Source organism: Lineus longissimus, chromosome 1 (assembly GCF_910592395.1).
Source record: "Lineus longissimus chromosome 1, tnLinLong1.2, whole genome shotgun sequence".
NCBI classification, from domain to species: Eukaryota; Metazoa; Nemertea; class Pilidiophora; order Heteronemertea; family Lineidae; genus Lineus; species Lineus longissimus.
This window is the reverse complement of record NC_088308.1, coordinates 15,007,860-15,026,670: the sequence shown is the minus strand read 5'-3', so window position 1 is coordinate 15,026,670 and position 18,811 is coordinate 15,007,860. Positions and strand designations below refer to the sequence as shown.

Below are 18,811 nucleotides of genomic sequence, written 5' to 3'. Positions count from 1 at the left end.
CTGGAACAGGGATATACATGAAATGACGTCGCGTCATTTTGGAGTCAGGTAGGCCTGGATGCGAAATTTTTTTCTGCAGGATACTTCTGCCACAGTGTACATCTGACAGCCAATCACAATTGGCGCGATCTTTGACGTCACACTGTTTATTTATGCATGATAATGCAAATACAATGGACGATACCGAGTCGCATGCCGAGTGCCACTTCAACTGTGAATGTGACAATAGTTCATTGTCTGACCCCAATTATGCTCAACTCAAGGTTTGTGTCGTAGTGTTTAGGAATGAATTGCACAGATTCATTGTAAAATTGATGATATTATGCGTACAAAAGAGGCATCAGCTGATCTGATCGCTACATTGCAGTGCATGCATTGATTTGTGAAATTTTAAGGGGTACTGACACTGACAGTGTTGCAACACCAGAAAAACCCGACCAACGCCGTCCGATAGAGGCCGCCAGTGTAATCAGTCACGTGCCGCCATTGACGAATCAGCTCGCAGCAATCAATCACAATGGCAGCCTCAACGAGATGCGGTATCCGTTTGAATTACGCTTTGTTATCTGATATAAAATTGCCGAATTACAAGAGAGAAAAACGAGTAGTCCATAATAACACCAGTCAAGAGTTTTATGATATCTCAAACCTGGATGCCAACAAGACCAACCTCCACCCCACCCCACCCCCACCCCACCCCCACCCCCAAAGTAGGAGAGGCCAAGACCACAGTACACCCCCCACAAAATGCCCAACCTTTTTACATTAGACAATTAGATATAGGAAAGCTACCATCAGTAATAAACTTTGGGTGCAGGGAAACTGGACTCAGGCAGTCATGATTAGCATGATCATCAAGTGAAAAATGAATTTTCAAACTTCATTTAAAATCTAGAGTGAAAAATTTAAATCTCAGTAGTATCAGAATGATGGTGTTTCACATTAGCATGAAACAAGCACGATTTAAAACTAGGTATATTGCATAGATCAACCCCCCAAGCTCCCTAGTGACCCCCTCGCAATGACCAATTCAATTTTTTGCTGTCACATCATTAAAACCTCCAATTTCGGCATGCAAGTGGACAAAGAAAAAAATGTTCCAAAACACCAGAAGCAGTGTTATTATGACTCTAGATGGTATTGCCCTCTCGCGGATCTATCGGCAACTAAAATATTATCTCTAGAAATGCCAGTTTTTGAGCCGTAAAAGCGCCTCAAAGGCTTATTTTCCTGATTTTCCCTGTTTGAACTTCATCAATGCATGCAAAGCGGCGGTACAAAGGTGGACAAAGGATTTTTTTGACTAAATTCACTGAAATTTTGCACAGTATTAGCTAGACATTAGAGGAAACCAATGGGCTATCGGCAAAGTGCGTAATGCTCCCCACCGCCTGATTAACTCTGCTTTTGGAGATTGCCCTAAGCTAAGCGCACTACTGCGTTGATCGGCCGAGATGGTAATTAGTGCGCATGCGCAAGTTCGAGGTCGGGGATTTCTGGTATTGGCCAATGTTGATAATTATTAAAGGGACAGTGTATCCGATGTCTCACGATTTGTGAAATTTTAAGGGGCAGTGACACTGACAGTGTTGCCAATGTTGATAATTATTAAAGGGACAGTGTATCCGATGTCTGCTGTTTGTTGAAGGTATCAGGCCTATTTTGGTAGTTTGAACATTGTTGAAGGGCCATTGTATAAAACACATTTTGACAAGCAAACAAAATAAATTGAATGGTGGCGCCACCTATGCATATACAGCAGAACTAGTTACACGGTTGACAGATAAACATTCAACCTCGGCTATTTTGCCGAGCACAGTGCGCCTTTAACAGACAAGTCCAATAAATACAGTCCACTCGACATTGACGACAATGAAAATACATGTTAAGATACTGCAAATAAATATATTTTAGCTAATATACTCCTCTAACCATTTGCTAACTTGTTCTTTCCAAGATTATCAGAACACGTGGCATTGTTGACATTATTGCGCCATGTGGAAAGATGATGTCAACAAAGACACGTGCTTGCCTTGAATTCTGATTGGCTGTCAGATGTACACTATGGCAGAAGTATCCTGCAGAAAAAAATTTCGCGGCCTGGATCTCCACACCGGCTATTGAGGTATCGTTAGGGAGTTTTTTTCCAAATGTACGTGATGATGACGTGCCCCATTAACAGGACGTAACATCTATTTTAAAATGCGTTACCAAAGTGAATGCATGAGGACAACCCATTTGTGTCGTATATCACTGGAAACGCCCGATTCCCCTGATTCTGCAGGATGTTAAATCGGGCATTTTATTTCTTTAAATAAATCATAAGCGTCGCATTTGCTCCTAGCTCTGTTCACCATCCCAAATGGCAATATTGCCAATTGGGCCGGACAATCACGAAAAACCCCAAATATTATACACTTCTTCCTGAATAATTCTTACAGAGACCATTCTCGCATGAAAGACAGTTGCTTACGCTACACAAAAAAAATCAAAAAATCGAGGGTCAACCATTGAACTTTTGAGATATGTTGAATTTTGCACAAATCAGCGAAAAACGCACCAACTGGCACTGGACGGCATTTCAACACGGGGCCGACGCACATCCCAAGTTCAGTGTACACATACGTCGGCAACAACAGTATAACTGATAAATGCGTAGTTTCTTGTTAGCCGCCTATTGAGTAGCGCTCTAGGTTTTAGAAACTCCATAAAAACATGTCTTTGCCAAAACAACTGCTGAATCAACAGACTTGACGTACTGTAAGGACCGAGAAATCAATGATTTTAGGAACTACGGTTAAAGGTTGGCCGCGCATGAATACAAAAAAACCTCCCTAATGAGACCTGAGACCATATAGCGTCAAGATTGGGGCTAGGCACGACCTTGCACTTGCCCGTGACGTCATGCAATGATTATACAAATGAGCAAACCTGCCTCATTTAGTCTTAACCGGAATTCACCAAATCGCCGGAAGCATGGACGAATTTTTCGTGAGCCTCCCACGAATAATGCGTATGCATGGATTTGCAGGTATAGGGGGCCTAGTAGATAGCCCAAAATAATCCCAAATTAGTGTTATAGGCCTATGTGTGAAACAGTGGAATTCGTCCAGTCACGGTGGTGGTGAAAATCAGAAAATGCATGTTCTTGTTTTAGTTTAGGTTAAAGGCTTCACCGACGTCACATATGATGACGTTGCCGATTGTTTTGCACGGCCATTTTGGCCATAACACGTGGTCACGGCATAAAAATAAGTGCATAGGCTGGTGGCGGTTAAAACGTCGCGTCGTGACGTCACGTGAAGAACCTGGCCTATTGGAGAGCGTGGTAGTATAGAAAAATGACGCTCGCCATGGAGGGTGAAAGACGAAAGACATTAGGGAGTTTCAGCATCGCTCACGATTACGATTACGATTACGATTTCAAAGTCGTAATCGTAATACTCTCAAAACCGGTAGGAACCAGAAATTTTGTTTCCGCATTCACACCAACGACTTGGTGTACTGTAGTATAGGCCCTATAGGCCTACTCTGCTCTCATGCTCTGGGTGCACTTTTCTCGGCGCTAAAACATGATCAAAATCGCCGTTGATCAAATTAAATGCAGTTCCTCTGTTTGACAGATATGTTCTAAATTATTCTTCAATGAATATTTCACCTTGAATTTGATATGTAGCGTGGAAAATTGGCTTTTCGCTAATCCATGTAATCGTTTTTCGACTTGCGAAGATCAGCCGGAATCCTCGTAAGAACGAGACGAAATTACCATCGACGATTTCGCTGGGGATGACGTAGCACCAAAAATCGATGACGTCAAACACAAATCGTAATCGTAAGCGATGCGGAAACTCGCTATTGTAGAACCAGGCCGCTTTGTCACCCCACATGAAGGCATCATTGGCTCACCGTTAGGGGAGTCTATACAATAGCCCTGTGTCCGTCGTATCCTGTGGCACGTTTCTTAACTGCTAGTGCTATGAACTTGAAACTTTGTACACAAATTTTTACAAATTACAAATTAAAAAAAGTTTATTGAGTCCGTTTAAAATTTACATTTTACATAAGATGAAAATACAATAAACATGAGTGCAGTGCAAATAGAAAGTAAGAATAAAGGAGAGCAATAAGTAAAAGAAGTAGTCAAATACTGAAATAGTAGTCAAAAATTACTTTAAGGATATAAGAAGGTTGGTGAATATAATTATTACATACATTATAAAGCTTTTCTTACTTGAAAACCTTGGAAACAGAACTTAGCGACTAGGCGTGCTACCTAATTTTCAGCAGTTAATAAATATATCAAAAGATTCTTGACTGAAAGGTCATGGACACTCTCACTCGATATTCACATTTCTTAACCGCGAAAGCTTTCTATTTGAAACGTGGTACACTTAATTCTTTAACCTTCTCATTTGTTTTTCTGTAAACCAGGAACCGTGAATTATGTGGTAAATACTTTTTCCCTCAGTTATATTAAGAGATGAAGAGATAACCCCATAAAACTATTTAGTTTTGGATAGCCCTTGGTCTAAGCTTTCAAATTATATCAAATTTGTCAGCCTGTTAGGATCAGGGGCCGGTTGCACAAAAGTTATGGTGATAAAAGTATGTTAGTTTATCTTATTATGTTAAAGTCCCTAACTTTTAGCGTTAGCTAACATAACGCTAAAATTGAGTTGCACAAATCAATGTTAGGCCCAATGTTAACTAACGCTACTTTTAAGTAAATCAATGCAAGTTGCTAGGGACATTTCCCATAATGCATTTGGTCCTCCTATCGAAAGCAAGACATGCAAGATGGCTGCCCCCATTGAGAATCATTCATCTCAAAAGCAAAAAAGGGAGAGAAAACCAAATTTTTCACACTCAGAGACCCAAGTTTTAGTTGATGTTGTAATAAATGAACTTGGGATCTTGCGATGCAAGTTTTCGTCAGATGTGAGAAACAAAATGAAAAAAAACAAATGGGATGAAATTGCCCTTATGGTTAGTTCCTTGGGAGTGGCCACAAGGACCGGGGATAACTGCAGGGAAAAATGGAACTGGAGCTGGAGGAACTTGTGCGGGTTGTTCTGCTTCTTCCATGGCTTCGCCTTCGCGATCTGCAGGCATGGGCAGTGCAGCTGCATGTGCAGGATCAGGAGCATGTGCAGGATCAGGAGCATGTAGGCCAATCTGGTCATCTTGCATCTCCTGGTCGTTCTCAGCAGCATTGGCTGGGTCTGGGATGTGATCAGCATCAGGACGTGGCTCACTGGGGCATATTATTCTGATGTGAGTGCCGTCGATGCATCCCAATACTTTGGGAAAATGTGATTGTGAGATCGCATAGAATCCAGCTTGAATTCGACGCCTCTCCTCCACCGACTGGGGCCACACAATAAAATCGTCCCGTGCAGCATCTAACAGGCCAGCCACCCCGTGCACCACATGACTTACACTAGCTTTGTCTACACCGAAAGTGTCCCCAATAACTTCAAAGAAAGCTCCAGATGCAAAATAACGGAGAGCAATCAAGACTTGCACCTCAGGCGAAATTGCATGGCTTCTGTCGGTCGCACTTTCAATGTCCTCCCTGAGCATTTCAACTATCAAAACAATGGTTTCTCTGCAAAAACGGTATCTTTTAAAAAGTTTATTGTCAATGAAGAACTCCAAGTGGTTGATTCTTTGTCTAAAATGCCGTGGAGCTTGAAAAAATGGCTGGAAAGCCACAAACAGGGCCTGGTTGTCCACCATTTTGTTTCAGCTAACTCCAAAATAGGGATTTATCTTGGGGTTAGGAGGTCAGTTAAAGTTAGCGCTACTTTTAAATAATTTTTTTTTTGTAACCCAAATTAACTTTTTGGAGTTAAGTTAACGCCAAGATAAACTAACAGTGATTTTTAACTATTTTTTACTTTTGTGCAACCGGCCCCAGGTCATGACCTTCAGGATGACCTTGACCTTGAGTCAAGATAGGGGTGAACCTTCAGAAGACAGGCTAGAGGGCCCAAAAACATATGTCATTTTTGCCTTTTCCATGAACTCTTACAAATACTCTGTTGTAACAATAAAAGTTTGTTCAAAATGATATAGAATTGTAAGTTATATATATTTAAAAAAATTTCGGGTGCCTTGGACCCCTCAACCCACCTCCCCCAAGCTTCCCCCACTGCTTCTCCGACCCCCCTCCCCAAACGGTCAAAAGGTGACGAGACATGTGTTCAAAGCGTCAGCTAGAGCCTCGTGGAGAAGAATGTCGCCATCTATACGATCAGCGATGGAACTAGGCCAGCCTCTGTAAGGCATTACAATAGTAATTACCGAATGTGCAGATATGTACGTAAGTCGGTTAAAAGCTAAACCCTCTAGGTCAGATAACCTGCGACGCCGAACTTCGGTTCAATATGATTCTCAACTTGGCCAAAACTGAAAAAGTAAAAAGTGCAGTATCTTGCTTATTTGTGACTTGTTTTCAATAATATTTTTATGTAGGTACTCCTAGCAAGGATACATCACATGTCATATCGATTTTGATTTGACCTACTTTTCAAGGTCACAGAGGTTGAATAGCATAACATTTCCATTTGGCCTGAGGAATTGTTGCCTCACTGTCTGTGTTGGTTGCCTCACTATAACCGCTCATGTGGAACTAAAATGTTGACCATCAACGAGGCTTCTTCTATTCTAAAAATCTGTTATTGACTAACGAATAATGTGGTTTTAAAAGCTTTTTGACTGCTTCCATATTTTTCACCAACCCAAGCGGTTATGGTTGCCTAACCATAACCGCTGAATTCAAAATGAAGCTTTATTGGCGCATAGTCAACCCAGATGTTTTTTATACTATGGCATGTATATTTTACCAGCATGAGTTCTGAATCACTAAAAATCTATACAATGAGCACAGTGGCCCCTGGCCTTTTCGTTTGTTAGACTCTGGCCAGACTCCTTATTTAAAAGACTCTGTTATCAAGAAATAATGGTATGTCCGTATATCTGCACATTGGCAATGTTGAATGGGGATGATCACTTAGCAAGTTGGTTCAGACTCTTTATTTAAAAGACTCTGTTATCAAGTGTTAATGATATGTCTGTAGATCTATCTACACATTGGCATTGTTGAAAGGGTATGATCACTTAGCAAGTTGGTTCACATACGTTTTGCCAACTCAAATTTTACACTGTTGGAAATAACTTTTGAAACAAAAATTATCTAGTTAAGTTAGATTGTAAGTCCTAGTACAATATGGGTAGATGCGGGAGGAAATTCCTTTAGAATTGATGATTTTATTAGACAAATCATGGGAAAAAGTAAAGTTTCTTAAAAAGGCAAGAAAAATGATGCCGCAGCCAAACAAAAGGCAGTCAATGATAGGATCAACCATATAATAACGTTGACATGATAAAAAGCATCGTTATTATCCATCAGCTAGATGTGATGAAGGGGGAATTTCCCTTTTATGCTCTATAACATCCAAATGCCAAAATTAAGAAAATCAATGACGTCTATGGCGCACCTTTTTCCAAATATTGCATAAACTGAGATTATAAGGTATAGTCCGATTGCCGATAGAGTCCTAGAGGATTACATGGATGAACTGAGCGAAATTGATAATTATTGCTTCTCAAACTAATATCTATTTCATCTGAGGAAATCTATTTGCCAGAGGTATCATATTATGCAATTTATATCAGCAAGGGGAGTCATTCTATGCGTGGTAGATGATGGATCCCATTCAAATAAAAGACAAAGAAATCTGCTAACTCATCAAATTACAAGAAACACGCATTAATCAAACATCTCTCATAAGTTGTAACATATCATCACAAATATGAAACTTGTGTAATCCAAAATAGTGTAATTATTCCTTAGCTTGGTTAGTATTGCATAATAAATTTTTACCAAAGCAGACAAAGGTAAATGACATGACTGTGACCAACATAGCATTTAAAATCCCTCATGAAATGATCAACTTATGTTTACAAGTGGTTTAATGCTGGCTGTTCTATTGGGTGTTCACCCCCAATTGCACCAAGGAAAAGTATAAGAAAATCCTCTCTTTGGTTGAATTTATGCTTTAAATGACAAAATGCAATGACTTTTATGATCCAAATCAGCAATATAAACCTTGGACCATACACCTGGATCTTTGTTTGGAATAATATCAGGTTCTTACTTAGGATTTCAGCACTTTACAAATCTCACAAAATTGCCTTGATAAAAACGCTCAAATGAAAAAAGTTAATATTTTCAAATGTCCATACTATACTTGGAGCTACTAAATCTACCATACCAATGGAATTTTTTTTTCAAAAGTTAATTCCAACTGTGTAAAATTTGATTTGGTAAAATGTATGTAAACCATCCGCTAAGTGACCATCCCCTTTATATTCAGTATGTACAGAATTTGATATTTTCATTTCAGTTACAAATTTTTAATTTGATTTCAAATTTGTATCAAAAGGTGTATGCCTTTAAAAGAAAGGAAATAGTCCATACAAAATATGACCACATTTGTGCAAATAGACCAGATAGTCCCTGAGAAAATGCAAGTATAGTGGTCAAAACAAATGAGTGTGTTACAAGTTAACCCTTTTAATGGACCTGTTTAAGACAATATGGATATTTTTTTTCTGGTTCATCTAGTGAGATTCTTGTATGGGTTTTTGTTACCATTGGTTCCATCAGATACAACACTGTAGCACACAGCTTTCATCACGTAACTATCAAATATATCTATTTCAGTCATTCCTGTCAAATTCAATATGGACTGCTTTGCTGGTCATAACCTTTTTGTGAAGGATCACAACTTAAGCCGAGAAGTAGACCCAAGAAGACCAAATGACAGGACGTTATATGTTGTGAATGTGCCTCCATATTATAATGAGGTAATTGTGATTTTTATGAAAAGTTTGTCTGATCTGAGTGTATACTGAAGTCAAATAAAAATTGATGCGAAACCATGTTGTGTACATGAAAAAATGCTTTTAAAAACAAAAATCAGTTCGGTTAAAGGTGCTTCAGCCTACCTTTTACACTTTCTCGGACAGTGAAAATGTACATTCACATTTCCTGATTATGAGTCTGTCGCAGATCAATTTACCTGAATCGCCCTGATTAACCTGTGAACAATGGGTTCCACAATTTGGCTCACCGTAGGGGAGTCTACACAACACCGCTGTCTCTGTCATCCGTCGTCGTTGTTGTTGTCGCTGAGTCTATACGATAGCGCTGTGTCCGTCGTCGTCAGCGGCGTCGTCGTCGTCGTCCGTCGTATCCTGTTTCAGAAACAGTAGCACGTTTCTTAACCGCTAGGGCTATGAACTTGAAACTTTGCACACAGCACCCCCTAGGTCAGGTGACCTCTGACACTGAATTTCGGTCCGGTCTGGTTCATGACTTGGCCACCAGGGGGCCAAATGTCGATATCTAAAAAGTTTGATATCTCGCTTATTAGTGACTTGTTTTCGATGAAATTTTGTTGTAGGTACTCATAGCAAATATACATCTTACATCATACGGGTTTTTAATTTGACCTAACTTTTCAAGGTCACAGAGGTCATATGGCGTAAATTGGCCGTTAGAGTGTAAACTATGGCACGTTTCTTAACCACTAAAGCTATGAACTTGAAACTTAGTACATATAACCCCCTATATCACATAGCCTCTGGTGCTGAATTTCAGTTTGATCTGAACCTCAACTTTGCCACCAGGGGGCCAAAAGTGGAAATCTAAAAAGCGTGATATCTCGCTTATAAGTGACTTGTTTTCGATAAAATTTTATGGTAGGTACTCTTAGGAAGAATACATCACATATCTTACAGGTTTTCAATTTGACCTACTTTTCAAGGTCACAGAGGTCATATGGCGTAAATTGGCCGTTAGAGTGTAAACTATGGCACGTTTCTTAACCACTAAAGCTATGAACTTGAAACTTGGTACATATAACCCCCTATATCACATAGCCTCTGGTGCTGAATTTCAGTTTGATCTGATTCTCAACTTTGCCACCAGGGGGCCAAAAGTGGAAATCTAAAAAGTGTGATATCTCGCTTATAAGTGACTTGTTTTCGATAAAATTTTATATAAGGTACTCTTAGGACGAATACATCACATATCTTACGGGTTTTCAATTTGACGTACTTTTCAAGGTCACTGAGGTCATATGGCGTAAATTGGCCGTTAGAGTGTAAACTAATGCACGTTTCTTAACCACTAAAGCTATGAACTTGAAACTTGGTACATATAACCCCCTATATCACATAGCCTCTGGTGCTGAATTTCAGTTTGATCTGATTCTCAACTTTGCCACCAGGGGGCCAAAAGTGGAAATCTAAAAAGTGTGATATCTAGCTTATAAGTGACTTGTTTTCGATAAAATTTTATGGTAGGTACTCTTAGGACAAATACATCACATATCTTACGGGTTTTCAATTTGACGTACTTTTCAAGGTCACTGAGGTCATATGGCGTAAATTGGCCATTAGAGTGTAAACTAATGCACGTTTCTTAACCACTAAAGCTATGAACTTGAAACTTGGTACATATAACCCCCTATATCACATAGCCTCTGGTGCTGAATTTCAGTTTGATCTGATTCTCAACTTTGCCATCAGGGGGCCAAAAGTGGAAATCTAAAAAGTGTGATATCTCGCTTATAAGTGACTTGTTTTCGATAAAATTGTTATTGTAGGTACTCTTAGGAAGAATACATCACATATCTTACGGGTTTTCAATTTGACCTACTTTTCAAGGTCATAGAGGTCATATGGCGTAAATTGGCCGTTAGAGTGTAAACTAATGCACGTTTCTCAACCAGTAAAGCTATGAACTTGAAACTTGGTGCATATAACCCCCTACATCAGATAACCTCTGATGCCGAATTTTGGCCCAATCTGATTCTTTATTCGGCCACCAGGGGGCCATAATGGAAAAAGTAAGAAGTGCAATATCTTGCTTATTTGAGTGAATTGTTTTCGATAAAATTTTTATGGCAGGAACTTCTAGCAAGGATACACCACATGTCCTACGATTTTTGGATTTGACCTCCTTTTCTAGGTCACAGAGGTCAAATGGCGTAAATTGGCCGTTAGAGTGTAACTATGGCACGTTTCTTAACCACTAAAGCTATGAACTTGAAAGTTGGTACATGTAACCCCCTACATCAGATAATCTCTGACACCGAATTTTGGCATGATCTGATTCTTGATTTGGCCACCAGGGGGTCAAAACTGAAAAAGTAGGACGTGCAATATCTCGCTTATTAATGACTTTTTTTCGATGAAATTTATATTGAAGGGACTCTTAGCAATCACACATATTGATCTTGTTGATGTCATAGACAGTTATTGGTTGGATCATAAACTTATATATACTGCCCTGTCTTATTACTTGACATCAATACACATCTAAAAAAAGTCTTCATGCCTGATTGTGTTCACCATATTCATCTCTAACCCTTTCGCTGCGCCGCTCAAAATTATTTCAATATTGATTCCTTGCTGCCCCCAAAATACTGTAAAAGCCAATTTGAACATAGGTAACTTTGAGGCCAATATCCAGCCTGAAGGAGAAGAGATAGAGCTTTGGACTATTGGAAGAGGTTGTTGGGGACAGCATGGACTTTCAAATTATGCATTTGTCAATCACCTGAAATTATGTTAATTAACTAAATAACGCTAATTAGTATTAATCAACGAGGAGAAAACACCATTTTTCATCTTGACCCAGGCTATCACTATCATCCCCCTCGGATCCTGAATCATGCACACTTTCAATCCCCATGCACGCTGTGTACATCGGCATTATGTTCAGAATCATAATCACTAATCAGACTCGTCTTCTTACGCCTCGAATTCACTATTTCATCAATTATTGATTCTGCAGTTCGTCGAACACGTGACTGAGGCATTTAAATTTGTTTACAAAAGTTTTCACCTAGAAATCGGAAGTTCTAGCGGTAAACAACATGGCAGGACACCTAGCGACAAGTTCCTGTACTAATTTGCTATTGAAAACATCGTCTGATTCAGGTCTCTCCCAAGTCGCAGTTCTGCGTACATCCGCACAGATCGGAATTTTTTTTTGGTTGCAAAAATGTGTACATCCGCAGCGAAAGGGTTAAACTAAGCATGATCCTGCCTACTAAAAGATGTATACGGTGAGCACAATGGCCCCTGGCCGTTTCATTTTACAGATTAACTGTTGTTGGTTATTGCAAGAGGAGTCGCTGGCACATTTCAAGTCCAGTAAAGCAATTGTGGTTCCCACATCAGGGTAAGGTGTGCTTACTTGTCTTACTGCTTTCCATTCCCGGAGAGCGTTATCAAATATCTGCCGCAAGGCAGCAAATATCTGTCGCAAGGCATCAAATATCTGCCGCACCAATAAAGTTCATTTTGTTAACCAACTATTTATCTTCTTTTCTTCACATACAAAAAAGACCATCCCAAACATTTGGCTGCACCACTTCATCAATGTCCAGACAACAATCGGTTTATTTGACCATTGTAAAGCACCAGGCCCCACCTTGCAAAATACACTGTACTAATTATGAACTTTGTGTCCATGTACATGTTATTAGTTCCACCTACGCTGCATGAAGACAAGGACTCCACTCGTTGATGTCACCACACAACTTTTGACGTCATCACACACCCCACTACTGCAACGGCAATAGAAAAGATGTTACGTCATAATAGCAGGGTGACATCAACTCAGTACTTCAGCATGCACAGATATAGCAAGAAGGTCTTTCGCACCAGCACTTCTGTGTGCTAGACGTTACAGCTTCACGTTGCCTCATAATAACAGGGTACCAACACATACTTAGCCCTTGCCTTCACCTATCCATTTCAGCTGAGCGCCTCTTGTTATGGTTGCATTAAGAACAAACATGACCCCTGCCTACACCAATGCATTTCAGCTGATCGCCAGGCCCTTGGGCCTCTTGTTATGGGAGGTACTCAAAGCAAGGATACGTCACAAGTCATTCCGATTTTGATTTGACCAATATACTATACCTGTAGCAGGTTTCTTAACCCTTTCAGTGCCTGTCCCCGGGCGCCGTGGGTAAATATTGGGTCTAATAGTGCCAGCTATAGAATCCCGGGTTCTATAGTTAATACACAAACAACAAGAGTGCCATCTTCGAACAAGTTCCATAAAGGATATCTGGTTTTACAAATCGGCTGTGCAGGTGTTTTTCAGTTCTTTTTTAAAATTGTTAGGTGTGTCTAGCAGTACTGAAAGCATGTTTGATGCTTGTCCTTGATTTTGCTCTGGTACTGTAGGTGGGACAATAGCTGGCACTGAAAGGGTTAACCAGCAAGATTTCCTAACCACCGAATATCTCTACGAGGGGCACAATGGCCCCTGGCCGATTCATTTCAAGTTTTTCTCCAATAAGGTTTTGATCGTCTGCTGTAGAAATTCTCTTTCACACCACAAGGAGGATACCGCGGTGACGTCACATCACGTGCTCACATCCCATATTACTGATCGCTATGGCCAATCAGATTCAGTCTACTGACAGCACCAGCACTGAACACATCTCTACGTCTCACTGTCTGGTGCGCTCCTGTACACAAAAACACCAATAGACATGAAATATTGCAATACCTAGGATGGATTCTTCCTGTGTAAAATAAAATTTTCAGAGCAGATTAACTTCCACGAATAAAAAAGACGTTTGGCGTGGCCAAAGTGCGGAAATAATGTCTCCGCTAAAGTACACTACGAAATACACTAGGCAATGCACTACGCGATACACGGTAGAGATGCAGTTGAGTTTGTTATTGTTCGACTTAGAAGCCCGCCCATATCATAATATATTCATGTATTCATGAAGTATGAACTCATTTCTGTCCCATACAACTCTAAGAATAGTCAATTTCTCCTTAAATCATCACCGAAACCGCGATATTGGCAGGAAGATTTTGTTCTAGTGTCCAAAATGCATGATCTTACAGGGGCGCTAACTCGACAAATAGAGGGGATCTATGGGGATCTATGCGAGTTTTAGGTCCTACAGGTCTCGAACTTGTAAAATCTGTAAACATGCCTCCAAATCTCATTATGATAATGAAGAGATTGCCCCATATCTGGGAGACTGTTTTGAAACCATCGCTAATTTTGGAAGATCGGTGCCCGGTTTTAAAAACCCTATTTTTCCCCATCAAAACGGCACTTTTCATTATTTGAATGATAACTTATTGTCTGAAGACTTATTTCATAGCAGAAAAGTGCTAATAACTCTGATTTGATGCGAAAAATCTAACTTTATTTGATGACTTGATTTTCCCTTCGCCGTGGATCGAGTTTGTTTACGATATGCAGCGCCATCTTGGAAAAGCTGTGACGTCACCGCGGTATCCTCCTTGTTCACACCCATTACAGTCTTTGATTCAGCACCTTGTGGAAGGCTTACTTGTCATCTCGCTGTAAAACAAGGTTGGTTGTCACTTTTGCTTTCTTTTCAGGAGAGTCTAAGAAGAATTTTTTGTGATTACGGAAAGATTCTTCAAGTTATTATACAGGATGAATTATCCTTGTCAACCAATAATGATGGAGAGTCTAAGTTTTTTAAGAAGATTGAGACAGCAAAGGTTTGTATAATCTTTAGATAAAATTGGTGATCTTATGTTATCAAGTTGTCATTGTCGAAGTTTGTAGTTATCTTAAGACTCTACGACCTGACATACAAAAATATCATTGGCCATTGCAATTGGACCTACTTCCTGGAGTGTCGGTGGCCGCCTTTGAAAGCCCTTTTTCCATATCTCATTAACCCTGATTAGTATGGTTCCAAACGGGAATGGGAATTTTGCAATTGAGGTTGCCAACTCGTCTCGATCGATATAGAATTTGGCAGAGAATAAGAAATATTTTGTCAGCAAATGGGGAATTTCTTTTAGCAGTAGTTAGTTTTGTTCAGACAATGTTTTTGGCTCACCGTAGGGGAGTCTGTACGATAGCTCTGTGTCCGTTGTTGTCGTCGTCGTCTGAATTTTGCTCCGGTCTGATTCTTGACTTTGCCACAAGGGGGCTAAAACCGAAAAGTTAAAATGTTAAAATTTTATGGTGGGTACCCCTAGCAAGGATACATCACATATCATACGGGTTTTTGATTTGACCTACTTTTCAAGGTCACAGTGGTCAAACTCTAAAATTTCACCGATAGTGGCACGTTTTGTCTTTATTCGTCCTATAGTCTTTAAATTTGATATGTAGATACCTGTTATGTAGCTCTACATGTTGACAAAAAATCCGGTCAATGTGGCATACTTTTCAAGGTCACAGAGGTCAAATGGTGTGAATATGCCGTTTGTGTGTGAATATGGCACGTTTCTTAACCATTAAAGCTATGAAGTTTAAACTTGGTACACATGACCCCCTAGGTCAGATGACCTGTGACATTGATTTTCGGTCCGGTCTGATTCCTAACTTGGCCACCAGTGGGGCCAAAACCAAAAAGTTTCAATAGTGCCATATCTCGCTTATTACTGATCAGTTGTTGGTAAACATTTTATGGTAGATACTCTTAGCAAGGATACATCACATATGATACGGGTTTTTGATTTGACGTACTTGTCAAGGTCACAGAGGTCAAATGCCGTAAATTGGCCATTTGAGCGTAACTGTGGAACGTTTGTTAACCATAGGTCAGCTGACCTCTGACCCTGAATTTCAGTCGGTCTGATTCTCGACTTGGCCACCAGGGGGCCAAAAGTGAAAACCTAGAAAGTGTGATATCTCGCTTATTAGTGATTCGTTTTCAATAACATTTTTATGGTAGGTTCTCCTAGCAAGGATACATCACATATCGTATGAGTTTTTGATCTGACCTGCTTTTCAAGGTCACAGAGGTCAAATGGCGTAAATTGGTCGTATGATTGTAACTATGGCACGTTTCTTAACCACTAAAGCTATGAACTTGAAATTTGGTACACATGACTCCCTACGTCATGTTACCTCGGACACTGAATTTCGATCTGATCTTATACTCAACTTGGCCACCAGGAGGCCAAAACTAAAATAGGTAAAAAGTGCAATATCTCGTTTATTAGAGACTTGTTTTTGATGATATTCTTATGGTACTTACTCCAAGCAACGATACATCACATATCATACCGACTTTGGTTTGACCTATATACTATACATGTACAATGTTTCTTAACCTGGATGAATTCCAAAGCACCAAATATCTATACGGTGAGCACAATAGCCCCTGGCTGTTTCATTTGAATAATGGTCGAGAGTCCAAGCCACTACACCACAGCGGGACTACACCACAGCGGGAGCCGCTGTGGTGTAGTGGCTTGGACTCTCCACCACAGCGGGACTACACCACAGCGGGAGCCGCTGTGGTGTAGTGGCTTGGACTCTCGACCAGCAGTCAAGAGGTCCCGGTTCGATCCCCATTGTCGGCGTGAGACTGTAGGCTGGTCTCTCTGTCTTACTTGCCTCTCTGCACCCAGGTGTGTAAATGAGTACTGGTCAGAAATGCATAGATTATAGCGCTGGTTGATCAGCTCATCTGTGGTCTACTGAAAGGTTCCAGGACAGACTGGGGTTAAACTGAAAGTCAGATTATAACCTATATCATAGTTGATATCAGACTATAAACTCTAAACTTTAACTTTTTAACTTTTAACCACGGCATTAGAGCAAATTTTTGATTTTGCGGTATAAAGGTTAAAATTTCACTTCAATTCCATTATGAAAAAAAATATTGTTGCTTTATTCCAGCAGATCGAAGTTTAAAATAAAGTTGAAGAAGTCTACATAATATTGAGGTTTTGATATAAAATGGATTACTTTTGATTTATGTCACCAGTTGGGGGTATTGGGCAAAAATATAGGTTGGCACATTGCTAGCCGTGTTTGAATTTCGCAGTTTGAGGCATCCCGAGCAACATCGAAATTGTGTAGTTATGTGGACATCCAGCCATTTTGGTTGGAGCGAAGCTATGATAGAAGGAATAAAATCACTTCGAATCAATGGTATAAGTTGATCATTCACTCAACAGACCAGGTGAGATGTCTTGATTAGATTCTCGTCCCGGAGAATCAAAAGCCTAAACTCCGGGCATTACGTGCCAAATCCAGGTTCTGAGTCGCCTTGTATTCCCTTGGTCTGTGTCCAGGAAAACAGCGCTCCCTTGCTGCTAAAGATGTGATAAAAGTTATAATTCAACTTATGCATTCGGAGCTGGGAATCTTGGGGACCAAGATCGTTGAAGTTTCACATTTAAGGTTCTTTCCGATGGGCTGTAATAAGTGAAAAGCTTTTGTTGTTGATGCTTGCTTTATGATTTTTGCCTCGTCACGCCGCCCAAGCAGAGGTATGTTGTACATAGCAGGCCCAGTAGCTCTAGATCCGAAAGTATGCGTCAGTTAAATGCTACCATATTTAGGTCGACTCTGGAAGAGCCATTTTTGCGAGGAGACCATTGAGGGACTCGAAATTCAGGAACACCACATGACTCGGAACGTGGACTTGGCACGCAATGCCGCAGTTCAGGATTTTGATTCTCTGGGGTGATTCTTGTGATTGGTTTTTAAAAGGTTATCAGTTTTTGGCTCACTGTAGAGGAGTCTATACGACACTGCAGTGTCTGTCGTCATTGTCATTTTCCGTCGTATCCTGTCAGAGCTTTAGATAACAGGCGTATGGGCGTATATACGCCCGTGGAAAAGAGCAATACGTCAGGTTTTCTGGGCCAAAAACGTATTGTGACACCCCCTAAATGAACATCTGATTTCAGCGTACGCTTTCTAATATATCTGAAGGTGTATTCTGACGTCCAAAAATCCGGAGTCCCAATGTGTTTGGCGTCAAACTTAAAACTTTCACCGCCCACCCGCCTCACACTCCTCAGCATGGCCGGCACTTGAGAGTCAGTCTGTCAGAATTAGTTCCAAAATCCCCCGCTGGCGCTACTCTACCATGCCCAAGTCCTGTTAATCATGCGGCTGGCCAATCAACGATGTTGCATGTACAGCTTTATGAATGAAAATGTTTTACTACGATAGTAGCTGACCATATTCCGCGGCCGGTGAAGTCATCCTAGTGGCACATGCCCAGAGTGAGAGCTGTGATTGGTTACTGAATCTCAAGGTTGCTGGTATTGAAAATATATAATTACGAATTCTGCACGGCAGTGCCACCAACGAGGAACTCGAGTACCAATCAGTCATGCTTTGGCTCCATTGTTTAGGGGCTTTCATTTCGGAATTCAGGGGTTCCCGTCAGCTGTCCAGCTGTTGAAATGGAGCATGAATAATGAAGCCTGGAACAGCCATTATCAGCTAAGACGACGAGTTGGCGAAATAGGACAAGCTCTACACTTACTCTGTGGTTTGAGATGCAAGAGAACTTTGGATCACAACATGCATTGCATAACATAACATGCATTGTATAACTTGAGTTTATACTTCCAACCTTAGGAAATTGGAAGTATCTGTATGCCCAGCCTGGGATAATACTGACAAGTTGGGAGTATTTGCAATGCCAGTTAAAACCCCAAACTCCCAAAATGGTGCATCAATAAAGTACTTGACTTCCTCACCAAAAAAGTTATCTAAAGCCCTGTTTGAAAAACAGTGGCACGTTCCTTAACTGCTAGGGCTATGAACTTGAAACTTTATACACAGGTCGCCCCAGGTCAGGTGACCTCTGACCTCTGATTCTTGGCTTTGGCACCAGGGGACCAGAAGTGGAAACCTAAAACTGTGATATCTCTCTTATGAGTGACTTTGAGAAAATGTATATGGTAGGTTCTCCTACAGTGTTCTCCACCGTATCTGGTTTGATAGGGGCGG

The 18,811-nt window shown here is 40.5% G+C and overlaps 1 protein-coding gene across 3 annotated transcripts in view; it reads left to right on the top strand.

Annotated features, from left to right (window-relative positions):
- Positions 1 to 2,926: 2,926 nt before the first annotated feature.
- Positions 2,927 to 18,811, top strand: part of LOC135488696 (ribosomal RNA-processing protein 7 homolog A-like) — a 185,439-nt gene continuing 169,554 nt past the window's right edge. For 2 of the 3 annotated variants that reach the window (XM_064773402.1, XM_064773409.1), the window contains exons 1-3: positions 2,927 to 3,031; positions 8,732 to 8,874; positions 14,467 to 14,592. In XM_064773402.1, the coding sequence (XP_064629472.1) occupies positions 2,977 to 3,031; positions 8,732 to 8,874; positions 14,467 to 14,592 (324 nt within the window). In that variant the 5' untranslated portion in view covers positions 2,927 to 2,976. The remainder of the gene's footprint in view (positions 3,032 to 8,731; positions 8,875 to 14,466; positions 14,593 to 18,811) is intronic. The other variant, XM_064773418.1, reaches the window with a different exon arrangement.